Source organism: Panthera leo, chromosome A2, assembly GCF_018350215.1.
Source record: "Panthera leo isolate Ple1 chromosome A2, P.leo_Ple1_pat1.1, whole genome shotgun sequence".
In the NCBI taxonomy this organism is placed as follows: domain Eukaryota; kingdom Metazoa; phylum Chordata; class Mammalia; order Carnivora; family Felidae; genus Panthera; species Panthera leo.
The window spans coordinates 8,836,681-8,857,162 of NC_056680.1; the positions used below are offsets into that span (position 1 = coordinate 8,836,681).

Sequence of the window (20,482 nt, forward strand, 5' to 3'; positions counted from 1 at the left end):
AGGGGCAGAGAGAGAGGGAGACACAGAATCTGAAGCAGGCTCCAGGCTCCAAGCTGTCAGCACAGAGCCCAACGTGGGGCTCGAGCTCACGAACTGTGAGATCATGACCTGGGCCGAAGTCGGACACCTAACCGACTGAGCCACCCAGACGCCTCAATAATATTGACTTATAATATATAACGATTAAGTGAAGGAAATTACAAAAGTTGGTCTGAAAATCCATAATTACAAAGTATTTTAGGGGCGCCTGAGCCTGGGTGGCTCAGTTAGTTAAGCGTCTGACTTCGGCTCAGGTCACGATCTCGTGGTTCGTGGGTTGAGCCTGCGTGGGGCTCTGTGCTGAGAGCCGAGAGGCTGAGGCCTGTTTCAGATTCGGTGACTCCCTCTCTCTCTGCCCCTCACCCACTCATGCTCTGTTTCTCTCTCAAAATAAATAAAAAACAAAGTTTTTTTAAATAAACAACAAGACATTTCAATATATCCTCTCAGCATCATACCACATATTAGCATACAAGTGCTTGTTAAAATTAACCAAGTATTTCTAAGAAAAAACTATAAATGAATTCATCAGAGGAAGAAATGCACACACTTTCAATCACATACCAAGATAACTAACAATATATCGAGGGATTATGCTCAACTATGAATTACGTGAAACACCCAGAAAGAATCTGCCTGATAGGAGGAAGGTGCTGATTCTCACACGGAAGGACTGGCCCTCAGCAGTCACTGCACAAGGCCATGTAGTTTTGCCGGACTGGCCCACTACAGCTGTCATAGGGGAAACACAAACACACAGTCAACCGTGGTATTAACAGAAAAGGGTGTTTACTATACACATTAGACCTTATATGAGTAAAATCTAGGAAAGAAGGGGGTGGCACTTCAGAGAACATTCTCAACCACGACAGCCTAAAGTTGTGGATACCTGAGAGCTTGCTGGAAATTTTAACCCCTGCCGGGTCTCTGATGTAGAACTTTGGACACAACTGTAGAAGCCTACTGCTGGGATCAAATGGAAGTCAAGCACTTGGTGGTGGTTTTGAGATTATTCTTGATTCTCAGGGAAAAAAGGAAAAAAAGAATGAGGAAAACAGGCTGGAAGCAGGTGTCCATGAAGTCCTATGCTTCTACCTGCGTCTATACAGGTGGCTGAAAAACGTGCCTAACCCCATTTCACTTCTGTGTTCCAAGTTTCATGTAGGTTAGGCTTTAGTGAATTCTAACACGGATACATAAATGCAATAGATACTGGAAAACATACTTCACATTACTGACTTTGACATTAACAGCATCAAGGAGGGTCATCTCCAACTCTAGATTTATTATTGTTCTACCTCACACAGACCTTTATTCTTTAAAAAAAATTTTTTTTTTAACATTTATTTATTTTTGAGACAGAGAGAGAGAGAGAGAGAGAGAGCGAGCATGAACAGGGGAGGGTCAGAGAAAGAGGGAGACACAGAATCTGAAACAGGCTCCAGGCTCTGAGCTGTCAGCACAGAGCCCGACGCGGGGCTCGAACCCATGGACCGCGAGATCATGACCTGAGCCGAAGTCGGACGCTTAACTGACTGAGCCACCCAGGCGCCCCAAGACCTTTATTCTTAATGTAACTCTGTACTCCAAATTCCAGCCACAAGCAATGACAAATTCACGAAACTGTATGATGAACTTTGCATATTGACAACTATATGGTAAGTTGGTAAGGAAAGGAAAGGAAAGTTGGTAAGGAAAACAGAAAGAGTCTCTTTAGGTCAATGAAAGGGGAACTCTGTGTTAATAAAGAAATGTAGAATATAGAAATAATGGCTAAAGCATATTGAGTACATGCCCCACAGGAGGACTCTAGGGAAAAGGAAGAAAGATTTTTCAACGTTCCTCTCCTTCCAGAACTTAAAAATCATATAAAAATTAAACCTACTTGCATATTAGAAATACACTTCAATAACCCATGGATCCAACAGACTTCAAAATAAGAACACAATAATATTACTCGGGAAAAAAATTACTTACTAAACTTAGGAACTCTTGCTTAAAGAGTACCTACTTAATTATCTCACTTCAATATCTGCTTTCAAAGGTAAGTAGAAATCCACAGTGCAGAGAATCACTTTACAAATGAATCCTTTGGGCGCCGGAGTGGCTCAGTTAGTTAAGCATCCAACTTGATTTTGACTCAGGTCATGACCTCATGGTTGTGAGATCGACCCCCACGTCCATCCACGCTGGGCATGTAGCCTCCTTAAAATTCTCTCTCCCTCTCCCTCTGCCCCTCCCCCACCACATGGGCGCATGCTCTCTCTCAAGAGAATGAATCCTTGATAAAGACCATACATGTATAACGATTATAACATTTCTTTCATGTTGTGAATTTTCAGAAGTATTATACATGAAGGTTCAAAGAGCTTACCCATATTACTTGAGTATGATTTCTTTCCCATATAACTTTCATACCACCTTGAAAATATCTGCAAAAATTACAAAGTTTTTATTTTTTAGTTATACAGGACGAATCTGGGGAATGAGATGTTTAGTGATGGCGGGCAAGTGAAGGTTTCCCACATTGTTTATTACCAATAGAATTCTCTCCACTGTGACTTTTGGTAAGTTCTGAAGGAAACAGGACAACTGAAGGCTTTCTTGCGTTCTGTACATTTCTACAATTCCTCTCCAGTGTGCATTCTTACGTGTCCATGAAAGATTATGCAACAAATCTTTTGCTTTCTCACATTCCTTATTTTCATAGGAAAATAGGAAAAAGCTTTACCACATACATTTCTCTCATGTATGAGTTCTTTCATGATTTCTTAAGGAATTTGTAAGACTGAAGGTTTTACTACAAGTTTTACATTGATAAGGTTTCTCTCCAGTGTGAGTTCTTTCATGTGTTCGTAACGAACTGGGAGAAATAAATGCTTTTTTACATTTCTTACATTTATAAGGCCCATCTCCAGTGTGGATTACCATGTGCGATCGAACACCTGAGCGAAAAATGAAGCCTTTCCCACATTCCTTACATTCATACGGTTTTTCTCCAGTGTGAGTTCTTTCATGTTTTTGAACATAGTAGTGACTGCTGAAGGCCTTACCGCATAGTTTACATTCATAGCGTTTATCATCAGTATGAGATCTCTCATGTTTGCGTAAGTTACTGGAGTACCTGAAGACTTTACCGCATTTTGCACATTCATAGGGCTTTTCTGCGCTATGCGTCTTTTCGTGTATCCGAAAGGACTGGGGACAGCTGAAAGCTCTTCCACACTGCTTACATTCATATGGTTTTACTCCAGTGTGAGTTCTTTCATGAATTCGAAAATAATTGGGACAACTAAAAGCTTTCCCACATTCCTTACACTTATAAGGTTTCTCCCCCGTATGAGTTCTTTCATGATTTCGAAGGGAACTGGGATAACGAAAAGCCTTACCACATTCCTTACATTCGTGAGGCTTCGTTGCAGTATGAATTCTTCTGTGTTTTCCAAGGGACCTGGGAGAGCTGAAAGCTTTACCACATTCCTTACATTCATACGGCTTTACTCCGCTGTGTGTCATTTCATGACTACGACAGTTTTTGGGACACCTGAAGGCTTTCCCACACTCCTTACATTTATAAAGTCCATCTCCATTGTGCTTGATTGCGGGTCTTTGAAATTTGGTGAGGGAATGCAAGGCTTTCCCACCTTCGTTACGTTCATAGAGTTTCTCCCCATTATGACTTCTCTCATGCTTATGTAAATTACTTGAGTAACTGAAGGTTTTACCACATTTTGTACATTCCTTGGGCTTTTTCGCACTGTGTATCCTTTCGTGTATTCGAAAGGACCTGACACAACTGAAAGCTTTACCACATTGCTTACATTCACTAGATTCCTCTCCAACGTGAGTCCTTTCGTGTTTACGTAAGTTACTTGAATAACTAAAGCTTTTACCACATTCTGTACATTTGTAGGGCTTTTCCCCACTGTGTGCCCTTTGATGAATTTGAAAGTAATTGCGACAAATGAAAGCTTTCCCACAGTGCTTACATTCATAGGGCCTCTGTCCACTGTGCGACCTTTCGTGCATTCGAATAGATTGGCGATGCTTGAAGGATTTCCCACAACGCTTACATTTATAAGGCTTCTCTTCACCTTCTTGATACTCATATAGTTTGTGTCCAGCGTGAGATCTCAGGTGCTTGTTAAAAGATGAATGATGCATGAACGCCTGTCCACACAAAGGGCATTTACCTAGTTTTATTCCAGTAGGAGTTCTCTTCTTCGGATTCCGATTTGGAATCTGGCCGAAGAGTCCTTCATACTGGCTACATTCTTTACATTTACAGAGTCTTCCTACCATTTGACTGCTGTAAAAAACGAGAAGCATATTACTAATAGCTTGGTTATTAATGAGCTTATGTTTACGAATAACTATGACAGTGACTTGTTACCATCAAGGAAAATGTAGGTTTTCTGCAGGTTTTGATTGTTTGAAAGTGAACATACCAAAAGCTCTGCAATAGGGCTCCACCTTAGCTGTTATCAAAACAGTAATACTCCTAAATGGTATTTCTATATGCTGTTTCCAGGCGTACCATATTTCAAAACCTGTACATCTCGGCCACATGTGGGAAAAAACCACTGATGAAAATAGCCTATGGATCAATGGATTTAAATAAATCCAGGCTGATTTATTTGTTTGGTTTTAAAATTTTACGGGGGCACCTGGCTGGCTTAGTTGGTAGAGCATCTGACTCTTGATCTCGGGGTCACGTGTTCGAGCCCCACACTGGGTGCAGCGATCACGTAAATAAATAAAACTTAAAAATAAAATTTCATCACATCTCTAGATTCTCTTGTTTTCCCACGTGAATGCTACTCACATTAGATGTGTCCCATGATTCTCATCCCGATCTTCGCTGTCATAGACTTCCCATTTTTCTTCTGAAATACATACTAGGAAAAAGCATTATAAATTATAAAAATTTATAGAATTGCTAGATTCTAGGTCCATGATAAGTTATTACCATGGCAGGTTTATTAACAAAAACATTCCCTTTCCATTTTTTCCCTTAAAATAGCACTGAGGAGCAAGTTACACTGGATCTCTAATTGACTTAGTAAGCAAGAAATGTCGTCGTCCCTACCTATTGAGGCCAGGTTCCTGAAGGTTTCCTGCATCACATCTCTGTAGAGTTTCTTCTGGGATGGATCCAGGAGGGCCCACTCCTCCATGGTGAACTTCACAGTCACATCCTCAAAGGCCACCGAGTCCTAAATAATCCCATATATGTACATAGGATGGATGAGACAGACCCCTGAAGACCTATACTCAATTTATAAGAAGTTCCATATGACTCCCAGAGCCTAAGGGACCGGGGGGGACAAAGGTATTTCTTTCCTTTCTGCTCCAAAGGTGGAGCAGATGATAGGGTTCTCTCACTCCTGAAACCAAATATGTGGTACCTGTTCCAAAGCCACTTCTCCAATTCTATGTCACTAAAAAGGTGTCCAATTCTAACACAAATTACCCAGAGTTTAAGTCAGACTCATAGTTTAAAAAGGCAGTCCCACACACTGTCCCTATTTGAGATACAAGCTATAAATGGGGAGCCCAGTTTACTATTTCTACAGGCAACTACAAATTCACAGATTCCCTCCACACTCTGACCTGTTTGGTAATTTACTGAAATGATTTTGAGGAGCTTAGCAAAATGCTTTATTTACCATTACCAGTTTACTATAAATCATACAAATAAGGAACAGGCAAAAGGTGCAATACACAGGACAAGTTAAGGCAATGGTAAGGGGAACGGAGATGGGGGGTGGGGCATCCAAAGCTCCCACCCCCACTATGGACATGCCAACCTTCCAGCACCTGGATTGATTCACCAACACAGAAACCGTCAGAATCCTGTTTCTAAGAATTTTGATGGAGGTTTCATTACATGGATTCAATTTATTAAATCACTGGACACTGGTAATTAACTCAGCCTCTAGCCCCTATCCTATACCCAGAAGCTGGGACCTGCAGCCCAACTTTCTAAAGTTTTAATCAAAGTTGGCTATTTCAGGTGTCCAAAACCCCACCATAAAACCTCACTAAACAAAACACATTCTGGGGCGCCTGGGTGGCTCAGTCAGTTGAGTGCCAGACTTCGGCTCAGGTCATGACCTCCCACTTGGTGGGTTCGAGCCCCGCGTCGGGCTCTGTGCTGACAGCTCAGAGCCTGGAGCCTGAGCTGGATTCTGTGTTTCCCTCTCTCTCTGTGCCCCTTCGTGGCTCACACACTGTCTGTCTGTCTGTCTGTCTCTCTCTCTCTCAAAAATAAACATTAGAAAAAAATTTTTAAAAACACACACATTCTTTCACCATTAACACTCAAGTAATCTCAAGGGCTTCAAGAGCTTTTGCTAGGAACTGAGGACACTTACAACACATCTTTCTCATTGTATCACAGTAGGTCAAGCCCAGGGACAAAGGCTCCCTGAAAGACTGAGAGCAAATCCCTGAGGTAAGAGAATGTTTCCCCACTGACCCCGTGTGCCTCTACATCAACTGGGATCTTGTTTAATATAAGTGTACCACCGGGGCGCCTGGGTGGCTCAGTCGGTTGAGCGTCCGACTTCGGCTCAGGTCATGATCTCACGGTCCGTGAGTTCGAGCCCCGCATCGGGCTCTGTGCTGACAGCTCAGAGCCCGGAGCCTGTTTCGGATTCTGTGTCTCCCTCTCTCTCTGACCCTCCCCCATTCATGCTCTGTCTCTCTCTGTCTCAAAAATAAACATTAAAAAAAAAAAATTAAAAAAAAACCATATATAAGTGTACCACCTTAAAAGAACTACATGCTTTCCGGTAACCTCAGAACAAAGGCAAGAATGTCCTCTCTCACTACACTTAGACAATCTTGTACCGGGATTCCTAGCTCATGCATTCAGACAAGGGGAATAAAAGGTAAATAACAAAAAATAATAGGCATACATTTGGAGAAGCAAGAAATAAAACTGTCTTTGTGTCATATGACAAGATTGTCAATTGAGAAAATGTCAAAAAATTCCAAATAACAAAGAAAACCCCATGAACTGAGAAGAGAAAAACTAAAAGATAAAAAGTTAGTATAGAAAAGGCAACTGCTTTTCTGTAGATCTACACAAATACAGTGAACTCACCTTTGACAAAGAACCAAAGTTAACTCCATGGGAAACAGTCTTTTCAACAAATAATGTCAAAAAAACTGGACATGTGCATACAAAAAAACCAAATCTACAAACTGTACACCTTTCACAAAAATTAACTCAAATTTGATCACAGATCTTAGGGTATATTGTAGAATTTTAACACTCCTAAAAGATTAAGATAGAAAATCCTGGTGATGTAGTATTTGGTGATTAATTTTTAAGAAAACAAGAGCAGAGGCACCTGGCTGGCTTAGTCGATGGAGTATGCAACTCTTGATTTCAGGGTAGTGAGTTTGAGCCTCATGTTGGGTGTAGAGATTATTTAAAAAAGAAAAAAAAAGCAAGATTTAAGAAAGAAGAAAATACCTTGGACTTCATTACAATGAAAAGCTACTTAGTGAAACAAGTTAACAGAATGAAAACACAAGCAATAAGCTGGCAGAAAATCTTTGGAAGTCACTTATCTGATAAGGGGCTGGCATCAAACACTAACATTAAAAACACTTAGAACTGGGACGCCTGGGTGGCTCAGTCGGTTGAGCGTCCAACTTCGGCTCAGGTCATGATCTCACGTTCCGTGAGTTCAAGAAGCCCCGTGTCGGGCTCTGTGCTGACGGCTCAGAGCCTGGAGCCTGCTTCGGATTCTGTCTCCCTCTCTCTCTGACCCTCCCCGTTCATGCTCTGTCTCTCTCTGTCTCAAAAATAAATAAACATTAAAAAAAACAACACTTAGAACACCAAACAATTGGAAAAATGGAAAGCAACAGGTGACCTCATTCATTGCTGGTGGAAACAGAAAATGATATACCTACTTTGGAAGAAAGGCAATTTCTTAACACTAAGGCCACATTTACCAGACTATGTAGCAATTATACATTTCAAATATACATAAAGGAACTGAAAACTTAGGTTCATAAAAATCCTACATGTAAATGTTTATAGGAGCTTTATGCATACTTGTCATGACTTACATGGAACCAAGATAATTTCAATAGGTGAACTGATAGAAAATATCACTGGTGCATCCACAGGATGAAATATTCTTCAGTGATGAAAGAAATGAGCTCATCAAGCCAAAAGACATGAAGAAAATTTTAAATCATATTTCCTTTTTTTTAAGTTTATTCAGTTTTGAGAGACAGAGACAGAGCGTGAGCAGGGGAGGGGCAGACAGAGAGGGAGACATAGACTCTGAAGCAGGCTCCAGGCTCTGTTCTGTTAGCACAGAGCCCGATGTGAGGCTCAAACCCACGAACTGTGAGATCATAACCTGGGCTGAAGCTGGACGCTTAACCGACTGAGCCACCCAGGCGCCCCTTAAGTCATATTTCTAAGTGCAGGAAAACCATATGATAAGGCTACACACTGAATGATTCCAAGGGAATGACATTTCAGAAAAGAGAAAATTAAAAGTCATTAAAAGATCTCTGGTTACCAGGATATGGGGTGGGAGGGAGGGATGAATGACGAGGTAGGGAATAGGAGATTTTTCCAAAGAGTGAAAGTATTCTATATGATACAGAAATGATGGAGACACATCATTTCACATTAGCTAAAGACCCGAGACTATATGACACAGCGTCAACCTTAATTGTAAAACAAGGACTTTCATGCATCAAAGTTGGTTCAACAAATGGAACAAGGGTATTACAACAATACAAGATATAAAATATAGGAAAAACCTTGTCAAGGCAGAGGGATTATGTGGGAAGCCTCTGTATTTTCTGATTAAATTTTCTGTTAAAATTCTCTTAAAGTTAAAAAAGTCTACTAGGAAAAGAAAAAGACAGACACATTCATATTCACACCTGATAACTGATCCATGAGAAGCATAGACCATCTTTCATTCAATGAATTTCAACTGATTTCAGTAAGCCATTACGGTGCTCTATGAAGCCTGCACCGAGACTTGGAAGGGAGGAGAAACAACTTCCACTGAATGCCTTGTTAGAGCACCCAGCACAGTATACTTTGAGAAATGAAATGTCTGTCTTTGTTACTGTCAGTAGCATCTTGACTCAGACCTAGATAAGTGTCCTGGCAAGGTCTTGTATTCTGGCCTTAGTATATGTAGGGACAAGTGTTGCTTTGATTTACACTGGGGATGGTGGAGGCATAAGATTCCTAGAATCTTTTCACCTCAAAGGGGCAACTCAGAGAATCACTCAAGACTAGTAAACAGATGAAGATAATGTCTTGTTGCCTGGTGCTAAAATGACTACTGGATGTGTGGTCAGTAGTAATGACCACTGGGTCCAGTTATCAGTGAGACATCCCAATTAAGACATAAAAAGCAACAACTCTGGGGCGCCTGGGTGGTTCAGTTGGTTGAGTGTCCAGCTTCGGCCCAGGTCATGATCTCACGGTTGGTGAGTTCAAGCCCCGTGTTGGACTCTGTGCTGACAGTGCGGAGCCTACTTGGGATTCTCTCTCTCTCTCTCTCTCTCTCTCTCTCTTGCTCTCGCTCTCGCCCTCGCTCTCTCTCTAAATTAATTAATTAAAAAAAAAATGAGCAATTCTGCCTATGCTCCACCATGTACAAATGTGGTGATGTCATACCTAAAGTCTACGGACTACCATTGCTTTTCACTCAGGTACTCCTATGGAGCTCCTCGGGGAGGCCAGGGGCCTGGGAGAGGGAGGGGCTTATTTCAGTACTAAGACATCTTGCAAGAGATGGAGCAGAGAATAGGTCACCCCCTCCCGCAGGCGGCTATCTCATAGGTCCAAGGTTTGCCCCATAATGTCTCAAGCTGGTAACAGAGCAGGCCTTTTCCAAGGCCATCATGGGTAATTCCAGGAGGCGTGAAAGGAGGCCAATGAATCATCTACAGTGAAGAAGTCTCTGTGGGCACGACCAGGAGTGCCAGTTCAATGGCAATTTGAAAAACCTCCAGCCTTTTGAGGTACAGGTGCCCATTTGTAAATAACAGCATAAACGGGTTCAAGTAAAATTTGTAAACAAGGAATATGTTACTTCCGGAACAACAAAAGAACGTCGTTGAGGTTGGGGTATTGCTAGGGAGAACAGCTATTTCCTCATGATGTTAGAGAAGGAGCAGGTGTCAGATGATCAAACAATTTCTGGTACAATAACATGGTTGACCAGGCCTCACATTTTATGCATGACAATGTCCCATCCAAATTTTGCTAGCTCCTTTTCTCAATATTTGTCTCTCTAGTATGTTCTCAGAGGAGGAGGAGGAGTTCATTAATATAACGTGACACCTGTGTTCTTGTAGAAACAAGGATGCAGTTCAGATCTTGCCTACAACTGTGTGGGAAGGCAAAGCTGTTGAAGATCCATGAGGATAACCCAGTAAAGGTATACTATGTCCCTGCAAAGTGAAGGCAACTGCTCTTTAGATAAACACTGAACAGAACAGACCCAGCCAAATCTGTGACAGCAGATTTACCCAGTTGTTGATTGGTTGAGTCAGTAATTTCCATAAAGTTGGAGACTGGATATAGACCTCTGCTGGGCATGACCACATTTACAAGGTTACAGCAATCCACTGTGAGGTGTCATTCATTTATTCCAGGTAAGAATAGGTCAAATTCAGCTGTTCAAAGGAGAAGCACTGGGAATAATCAGCCCCTCGCTAAATAGGTTTTATATGTGGTTTCATTCCTTCAAGGGCCTGAGCAATTTATGTTGAGCCATATTAACTACTCAGTTTAGAGGGCAAGTCTGTGAGGTCCCATTTTGTCAAGATAATTTATAAGTGCCAATGGCTTTATTTAATTTTAATTCATGAATCATTGGTTCAGAGCTTCCTAGATCACTCTGGGTTCTTTTAGAACAACCAGGGCTATGTCCATGGAGGATTTCGACAAGACCATAGTTCTGACGGTCAAGAAGAAACAGCTGTGCTGTTTTTCCCCTATATCCTATTCAGTGACTGCCATGAGACCATCAGGGGTACCCTGTTTAAACAGGAGTGGGATCCTAGGTATAGGTATAATTTGAGACCTAGTATTGACTGACTGCTTAAAGGTTCTTGAGTTAGTACATTACATTAGATAGCAAAATTGATCCAGAACTTATGTTATAGAGGCTGAAAAGCCAAGCAGTGAATTCTTACCTGTTCTGTTGTATAAATTCTTTTTGTACATTTTGGATTTCCAATTCAGTCAAATTGTGGTCCTTTGTTTCAGTACTTTATCTATTAGTCCCTTCCTCAAGCATCCCTCTTTTGTTTTCTTTGTCCCTGGATATACTTTGGCAGAGGGGGTGCCTTTCTACCCTGGTGTTTATAAAAGGTTTCCTCCTGAGAGTCTCAAATCCGTGCCATCAGGGATAGGAGCCTTCCCCATGATAACTGGTTGCTTTCATGGGTTTAAGGACAAGGAGCTTACGTCAGCTTTGAACCAATTCCAGTGCTGTGTCAAAGGGTGCCGTGGATGCTGTCCTCTCAAATCCGCAGAGTCAGGATATTTCTTGCAGAAGAGGCAGGGGCAGGAGCAGCAGAGGTACTCAAAGGTCCCATTCAACCGTCTGGTACTCGGAGTGTGGACTCAGCCCACCACTTACTGGCTGCCTTTCACCCTTTCTTCTTTCTCTTTCCAAATGTCTGCTCTCCCAGGAGTAAACGCTGAATGAGGCCACCTCTTTCCACAGGGCATACAGGGGCCAACCCAGCCTCTGTCACAGCTTCACTCTAACACAGGGAGAGAAACCAGCAAAGACATGGACCCAGGACCACTTTAAGGAGGGCCCCAATCCGACAGTCCTGCTCCCAAAAGCCTAGAAATTCTCACAAGTGCCAACTCTGGTTGGCTCAGTCTAGAACTGAGGCTTGCTGGGTCACCGACGCAACACAGGACAGCACAGGTCACAGCACGAGCTCACCAGCCCCCGGCAGTACATGCCACCATCAGGGAGCAACTTACAGCAAGAGAAGACAGACCCATGGAATGGAGGTCACATGTGGACACGCTGCTCACGGTGCCAACTGTTATGGCTCCCTGCTGAGAAGTGGTTCAGAAATTGAGGGGAATGGCGATGTAGCCCCAACAACATTGTACACAGACACCCAAACAGTCGGAAAAGGCTTAGGACTCACATAACAGAGGTCTCAGGGCAAGGCTGCCTGTGAAGGCAGCTCTGAAATGGCTTCAGGAGAACAGAAATGAGCCTGGCTGGGTAAGGAGTCCATTGGGGTTGGGGAGCGGGCGGGGGCAAGAGTTCTGCACACAGGCGGGGGCTTTTCTGGTTGGAATCTCCTACCTGTTCTAGAGGAGGGACCACCCAGGCTTTCTCATCAGCTCATCCAACGGGGAGCACAAGGAGCAAGGGAGGTGGGAGTGGAGAGGGCAGGGAGAGGCTTAAGCTGTCAGCACTAAAATATCCAAAATTGCAAAGTCTGACTGCTCATTACAAGGACAAACATAGGTTAAGAAAAATATGCATTCGCAATTGCTTGTTGAATATAAAGAAACCCTAACACGAGGCTCAAGAAACGATTAAAACTGTGTATTTGGGGGTGGCTGGGCTTCACAGTGCTGGAAGGAACTAGGATTTGTTCACAGTGATTTTCTTAAGTCACACTTCGCTATCTTACAAATTTACTTAAAAAATATAGAGAAATTTACGTATATTACACTAACAGTCTTGATTTCATTTTAACTTTTATACACAGGAAACCATTTGACAATATAACTAAACACTAAAGTTTACAAAAGTGTAAACCATACAAAATGAAAACTTTCAAATGCCTAACTGGAAGGACACAGAGTATCAGTCTGCCCTTCCCCCCTGTATCACACTCCGGGCATTTTCCAGGAGCGAGTAGCATATTACAATATTTTAGGAAGTTGAGCTTAGCTCCTTCAATGCACTGGATTTTCAAATATTTACATAAACTTTGGGTAGTTTTCCTCACATCAATTGAAATAGAAATTCATTTGCTTTAGCCTGTTAAATGCCAATGTTCTTTAGGGAAAAGTGCATTCACTAACTGATCCAAAAATGAAAGATGACCTTCAGGAACATCTGGGTGGCTCAGTCAGTGAAGCGTCCAACTTTAGCTCAGGTCATGATCTCACGGTTCGGGAGTTCCAGCCCCGCGTCAGGCTCTTTGCTGTCAGTGCAGAGCCTGCTTCAGATCCTCTGCCCCTCCCGTGCGTGCTTTTTCTATCCCTCAAAAATAAACATTAAAAAAATGTTTAAATGACCTTAAGAAAACTTAACTGAATGCCTCTCACATGTTGAGGTTCTCTTGCCTAAACAGAGTACAGATTCTACTTAGTTCCACAATTTTCTTGCTTTCCTCACATGTTACCTCTCAATCAACTTAAGAGTTTCTGAGCCCAAGTGCCAAAGGAAACCAGAGCCAGAGGGCTGTACTGTTCAAGCAGCAAAGGAACCCAAAGGAAAGAAAGATCAGAATCAGCTCTTAGGAGCAGCCTGCTTCCCATAGGATAGAAGGAAAGCCACATTCGGGAGGTTTCACATTCTAGGGGCCCCTGTTTGGCTCAGTGGGTACGGCAGGTGTCTCTTGAGCTTGGCCTCATGAGTTCAAGCCCCACTTACTTAAAAAAAAAAAAAAAAAAAAAAGTTTCCATTGTAGACTCCCCTGGTGGAGACAGAAGTCCCGAGGTGGGTCAGTCTGCGGAAAGGACACCTGAGCAGCCACGGGAATGAACTCCGGAAGCCCCACACACTGGCAGGGGAGGTACTGCTCCAGGAGGAAAAACTGGGCACCGTGAACTTCCTTTTGCAGCCTCAAGGGGGGGCCAACGCTTGGACAGACCATCCGGAAGCCTCTGCCTGCCACTGGCATTGCTCTGCACCACCAGAGATCAGAGATATTGTATTATTTTATTTTATTTTATTTTTTATTTATTCGCACCACCAGAGATATTTTAAATGACATCAACCCAGTGTTTGAACAATCCAGCAAATCACTCAAACCCAGTGTTTATGTGGAAAGGAGAGGGAAAAAAAACAACAACAACAACTGTAAGGCCCTTAATAAACTGGCTCAACAAGAAACCTCCCAAGTATGAACCGCATTCACAAAAACTAAAAAAATAATAAGACGTTAATTATTTCCATGAGAACAAACTGTTTTACAAGCTATGAATCATAGCTGAACACCACAGGTCTGCAAGTCTAAGCCTTGGAAATTCATCCCAACTCGTCCAAATCAAAGAACAGACCTCAGAATATTAGTAACACACTCAAGGGAGGGAAAAAGTAAAAAAAAAAAAAAAAAAAAAAATATATATATATATATATATATAATAATAATACCTGAGGTGTAATCCCAGAAATGTTTTGTTTTGTTTTTTTTTTTTCCCCTGAAATTCATTCCTTTCTTGACTCTTTGGAAATACTTCACAACTGCTTTTCGCGTTGTATGGATTAAATACGTTTTTATAGGGGCGCCTGGGTGGCTCAGTCGGTTAAGCGGCCGACTTCGGCTCGGGTCATGATCTCACGGTCTGTGAGTTCGAGCCCCGCGTCGGGCTCTGTGCTGACAGCTCAGAGCCTGGAGCCCGTTTCAGATTCTGTGGCTCCCTCTCTCTCTGACCCTCTCCCGTTCATGCTCTGTCTCTCTCTGTCTCAAAAATAAAATAAACGTTAAAAAAAAAAAATTTAGGGGCGCCTGGGTGGCTTGGTCGGTTAGACGTCTGACTTCAGCTCAGGTCATGATCTCACACTCCGTGGGTTCGAGCCCCGCATCGGGCTCTGTGCTGACAGCTCAGAGCCTGGAGCCTGTTTCAGATTCTGTGTCTCCCTCTCTCTCTGCCCCTCCCCTGTTCATGCTCTGTCTCTCTCCATCTCAAAAATAAATAAACGTTAAAAAAAAATTAAAAAAAAAAATTTAAATACGTTTTTATTCACTGAAAAACTTGAGACTAAAATTAATTGAAGAAATGTTTCAAATGTGACAAACCAAGGCAGGGAGGGGCTGTGCTGTCGGGCACATCACCCAGTAAAGTTTCAAAGAGGAACCGCCACCCAAAGGACTTCCCATAGGATGTCTGTGCCCAGGAAAGATCCTGGGGGGAGAGGCGCAAGGATTTCATACCACGTTGTACCGGGCAGTTATTCGCTACTTTTCTATTCCGTAAAATATCCAGGAACAAAAACTAAATAAACCCTTTTAAGAGAGCCATCCACTGACAGCGGGAAAATGATCAACAAATGAAGTATCGGGTCTGTTTAAAAGGCGCCATAGAGAACGAATAGTTCATAAAGACGTTGTGAACTGGAGGAGGGATGCGGGCCAGGAGGGATTTGGAAGTTAATTTAGGCAACGAATGCCAGTCCCAGGGAGGGCTGGACGCGGCGGGTGGGGGTGGGGGGGCGACGGTGCCGCGACAGGCTCGTGGATTTCACGGTTTCCCCAAATTTTAGAAAACTCAGGAGAAAGCCGGTCCCCTCTGAAGAGAAAGGAGGGAATGGAGACCCCAAAGGCCACACTTAGCATCTCCCGCGCACGGACACCAGAGAGCCGGACACGATTGCCCCCCGTCACCACGGTCACCGCACCATCCGGAGAGACGCGGCGCTGCGGGCGCGGAGCTGTCCGGAGGCTCGAAGGCCGAAGCTGCCGCGCACAGGGACCGCACAGGTCGTCGGGGTGCCGGCGGCCGGCCCAGCCCCCTGGCCACGCGCGGACGGGACTGAGGTCCGAGCAGCGCCACCAACGGGTGCTCACACTTCAGAGTCGTCCGCGAGGAGGCCAGTTCACGCCACGGCCAGCTCCGGCCAGTTCCACCCAGCACTCCGCCCCCTCTCCGGAAGCCCGGGCCTGCCCACTCACCATTTCTAGCTTTCCTGTGTCTCCCGGCGTCCTACCTACGATTTCCGAGGAAGGTCCAGGGCTCAGCAAGACAGAACCCGAGGCACAGCGACGTGGAAGACTCCAGCGCAGGCGACCCGCCATCCAAACAATGGCGGGAGCCAGAAGCCTCCCGCGGCGCGCCTGCGGAGCGTCGCCCCACCCCCTTGCCCTGACGTCTCCCCTGATTGGACAGGTTGCAAGGCCCACCCACTCCCTCCGGAGTGACAGCAGGCCAGAGGTAAGGGGTCCGTGGAACGCCAGCTGCTGGAACTGTGACCCTTCTTTGCAAGTACAGACCCTTAAAAGTCACCTGGCTCCATTTTGATCGTTGACCATTGACAGAGTTGGGTCTTCCACCCGATGCTTCCCCATCCTTATTTCATAGTTTAAAAAGCCTATTGCCTTGCAAGCCTGTTGGCTGGGATGGAAAATCGGAGCCCCAGTCTCAGCTGGGGGCAGGGACTCTTCGAAAGACCTACCACAGTTGTAAGAGGCATTGACTAAATTCTCAGGTGTACGTTTTACACTGAAAGAAAATTTATTTTTAGGTCATCGTTTGAATGTATACTTAGAGAACCTTGATGTATAAAAGGCTAGAATACCCCTATAAGGTAATTCGATTACTGTTTTAACTGATATAACAAGAAACAAGAAAAAGTTATGTAAACATGGGACGTTCTTGGAAAGTATTAATATGCTTAAGAGATTGGATTGCAAAACTCTTTTTTTAACTTAAAAAGTGCTTATTTTAATTTTTTTAATGTTTATTTATTTTTGAGAGAGAGAGAGAGAGTGTGAGCAGGGGAGGGGCGGAGAGAGAAAGAGACACAGAATCGCAAGCAGGCTTCAGGCTCTGAGCTGTCAGCACAGAGCCAGACGTGGGGCTCGTACTCACTAACCACTAGACCATGACCTGAGCTGAAGTGGGAAGCTTAACCGACTGAGCCACCCAGGCGCCCCTAGAAAGCAAAACTCTTAATGCATATATCTACTTATTTGAACAACCTTAGGGTGGGCATTTCTTTTTTTAAAATCGTTTTATTTTTACATACACCGAATATTTAAAATGTGCATGTTTGTCATTGTCCAGACAATAAAATTGGATGTGAGAATGAAAAAAATTAAAAAAATTAAAAAAAATCATTTTATGTTATTTTTTATCATGATAAATGTACTCTTTTATCCCTATCCCTTATTTACCCCATTCCTTCACCCATCTCACCTCTGATAATTATCAATTAATTCTTTATACTTAAGAGTCTGTTTCTTGGTTTGCTTCTCTCTCTCTCTCTCTCTTTCCCCTCTGCTTGTTTTGTCTGTTAAATTCCACATATGAATGAAATCATATGGTATTCGTCTTTCTCTGACTGACTTATTTCACTTAGCATTATACTCTCGAGCTCCACCTATGTTGTTGCAAATGGCAATGTTTCATTCTTTTTTAATGGCTGAGTAATACTCCATTATAGATATAGATAGATATCACTTTTTGTTTACCCATTCATCTATCAATGGCTGCTTGGGCTAGTTCCATAGTTTTGCTATTTGAATAATGCTGCCTAAAGATAGGGGTGCTTTTACTCATTTGAATTAGTGTTTCTGTATTTTGGGGGGGTGAATACCCAATAGTGTGATTCCTGGGTCATAGGGTAGTTCTATTTTTAATTTTTTGAGGAACCTCCATACTGCTTTCCCCAGTCGCTGCACCAGTTTGCATTCCTACCAACTGCTCAAGAGGGTTCCTTTTTCTCCAAATTCTTCCCAACACTTGCTCTTTCTTGCGTTTTTGATTTTAGCCATTCTGACAGGTGTGAGGTGATATCTCATTGTAGTTTTGATTTGCATTTCCCTGATGATGAACGATGTTGAGCATCTTTTCATGTGTCTGTTGGCCACCTGAATGTCTTCTTAGGAGAAATGCCTGTTCATGTCTTTTGCTCATTTTTAATTGCATTATTTTGGGGGTATTGAGCTGTGTCAGTTCTTTATGTATTCTGCATACTAAAACTTTACCAGATATGTCGTTTACAAATCCCTTCTACTCAGTAGGCTGCCTTTTAATTCTGTTGTTTCTTTTGCTGTGCAGAAATTTTATTTTGTTGTAGTCCCAATAGCTTATTTTTGCTTTTATTTCCCTTGCCTCAGGAGACAAAACTAGAAATATGTTGCTATGGCTGATGTCAGAGAGATTACTGCTTATGCTCTCTTCAAGGATGTTTTTGGTTTCAGGTCTCACATTTAGGTCTTTAATACATTTTGAGCTTGTTTTTGTGTATGGTGAAAGGAAGTGGTCCAGTTTCATTCTTTTGCATGTGGCTGTCCAGTTTTCCCAACACTGTCCCAACATTTGTTGAAGAGTTGAACAACTTTATTTAGATCCAATTCACATACTATAACCATAGACCCCTTTAATTTTTACAACTCACCAGTTTCCAGTACCTACATAGATGCATGCAATCATCACCACAGTTCATTTCAGGACGTATTTATCTCTTAAAAAGAAAACTCTATACCCTTTACTTATCACTGTCCTATCTTCTTGCTTATCTCCTTCAAGTGCCAGCCCTAGACAACCATTAACTTATTTCCTGTCTATGTAAAATTCCATATTTGTTGACTTTCATAGGAATGGGATTATATAATATGTCGTCATTGTGTTTGACTTCAATCACTTGATATAATTTTCTCAGGGAATGCCGTGTTGCAGAATGTATCAATACTTCATTCTTTTTAAAAGTTGAGATACAATTGGGGTGCCTGGGTGGCTCAGTCAGTTAAGCGTCCAACTTCAGCTCAGGTCATGATCTCGCGGTCTATGAGTTTGAGCCCCACGTTGGGCTCTGTGCTGACAGCTCAGAGCCTGGAGCCTGTTTCGGATTCTGTGTCTCCTTCTCCCTCTGCCCCTTCCCTGCTCACACTCTGTCCCTCTCTCTCTCAAACATAAATAAACATCAAAAAAATTTTTTTTAATTGAGATACAATTGACTTATTATATTAGTGCCAGGCATACAACACAGTGATTTAATATTTGTGTATATTGAGAAATGACCACTACCAAAAAGTATAGTTAACATTCATCATCACGTGTGTAGTTACAATTATTTTCCTGCAATGAGAACATTTAAGATCTACTCTCTCACCAAATTTTAAATATATAATACAGTACTATGAACTATATTATAGTCACCATGCTGTACATTACATCCCCATGACTTATTTATTTTATAACAGGAAGTTAGTACCTTTTGACCACCTTTCCCCATTCTGTGTGCTCTTGGCCATTTGTAAATCTTTCTTGGAAAATATCTATGCACGTCCCTTGACTTTTCATTTTTAAAATTTTTTAGAGATTTTCATTCTTTTTTTTAAAAAATGCATTTAAGTTTATTTATTTATTTTGAGAGAGACAGAGACCGCTTAAGTGGAGGAGGGACAAAGAGAGAGGGAGAGAGAGAGAATCCCAAGCAGGCTCCCCATTGTCAGCACAGAGCCTGATGCAGGGCTCAAGCCCAAGAAATCATGAGATCAAGACTGAGCCACCCAGGCTCCCCAGAGTTTATTTCTATGTAATCTCTACACCCAACATGGGGCTCAAATTCATGACCCTGAGATCAAGAGTTGCATGCTGTACCGATTGAGCCAGCCAGGTGTTCCTACATCCCTTGACTTTTTAAATGTAGATTATTTGAATTGTAGGATTTCTTTATGTATTCTTTTTTACTTTCAACATTTTATTTACGGGGGCGCCCGGGTGGCTCAGTCGGTTAAGCGTGCAACTCTTGATTTCAGCTCAGGTCATAACCTCACAGTCATGAGATTAAGCCCCATCTCGGGTCCTGCACTGGGTTGAAGCCTGCTTCAGATTCTCTCTCTCCACCCCTCTTCTGCTTGTGTTCTCTCTCAAATATTTTTAATGTAGATTTTACTGCAATTTTATTTTTTAATGTTTATTTTTTATTTTGAGAGAGAGAGAGAGCGTGCGTGAGTAGGGGGAAGAGGCAGAGAGAGAGGAGAGAGAGAGAATCCCCAGCAAGCTTTGTGCCATCAGCATAGAGCCCTACTCAGGGCTAGATCCCATGAACCTCAAGATCATGATCTGAGCCGAAACCAACAACAGTTGCACACTTAACCAACTGAGCCACCAAGGCACCCCGATATATTCTTAATACGAGTACTTTTCAGTTATATTATTTGCAAAAATTTCTTTCTGTGGATTCTGTGTTTAGTTACATTTTATCCATTACAAATTTTTTTTTTAACGTTTATTTAGTTTTTGAGAGAGAGACAGACAGAGTGTGAACAGAGGAAGGGCAGAAAGAGAGGAGACACAGAATCTAAAGCAGGCTCCGGGCTCTGAGCTGTCAGCACAGAGCCCCATGTGGGGCTCAAACTCACAAACTGTGCATGACCTGAGTGGAAGTCAGATGCTTAACCTCCCGAGCCACCCAGGCACCCCATTTTTTGTATCCATTTTTAAGTAGTTTACTAGTGTGAACTACCCTGTGAAACCAATCTCCAGAAATTG

The 20,482-nt window shown here is 42.7% G+C and overlaps 1 protein-coding gene across 7 annotated transcripts; it reads right to left on the reverse strand.

Annotated features, from left to right (window-relative positions):
* Positions 1 to 1,536: 1,536 nt before the first annotated feature.
* Positions 1,537 to 16,221, reverse strand: LOC122213996 (zinc finger protein 709-like). Of its 7 annotated transcripts, none has more exons than XM_042928519.1 (5): positions 15,937 to 16,221; positions 5,129 to 5,255; positions 4,865 to 4,937; positions 4,339 to 4,348; positions 1,537 to 2,471 (listed from the first exon to the last, which is right to left on the reverse strand). In XM_042928519.1, exons 1-5 carry the CDS (start codon positions 16,057 to 16,059, stop codon positions 2,349 to 2,351), a joined length of 456 nt encoding a protein of 151 aa, XP_042784453.1. In that variant the 5' UTR covers positions 16,060 to 16,221; the 3' UTR covers positions 1,537 to 2,348. The 7 variants fall into 7 exon arrangements, with proteins under 7 accessions (XP_042784453.1, XP_042784454.1, XP_042784452.1 ...); XM_042928518.1 differs by adding an exon at positions 11,519 to 11,820 and having other exon boundaries at positions 2,469 to 4,348; positions 15,937 to 16,013; XM_042928517.1 differs by adding an exon at positions 11,245 to 11,820 and having other exon boundaries at positions 2,469 to 4,348; positions 15,937 to 16,013.
* Positions 16,222 to 20,482: the final 4,261 nt, after the last annotated feature.

Excerpts from the sequence above, each read along its gene's own strand:
- LOC122213996 (XM_042928514.1), bottom strand. The coding sequence starts at position 16,059 with ATGGCGGGTCGCCTGCGCTGGAGTCTTCCACGTCGCTGTGCCTCGGGT. Across the intron at positions 5,256-15,936 it reads ACACAGGAAAGCTAGAAATG|GACTCGGTGGCCTTTGAGGA; the intron begins GTGAGTGGGCAG and ends GGGATTATTTAG. Across the intron at positions 4,349-4,864 it reads AATCATGGGACACATCTAAT|CAGTCAAATGGTAGGAAGAC; the intron begins GTGAGTAGCATT and ends CGTTTTTTACAG.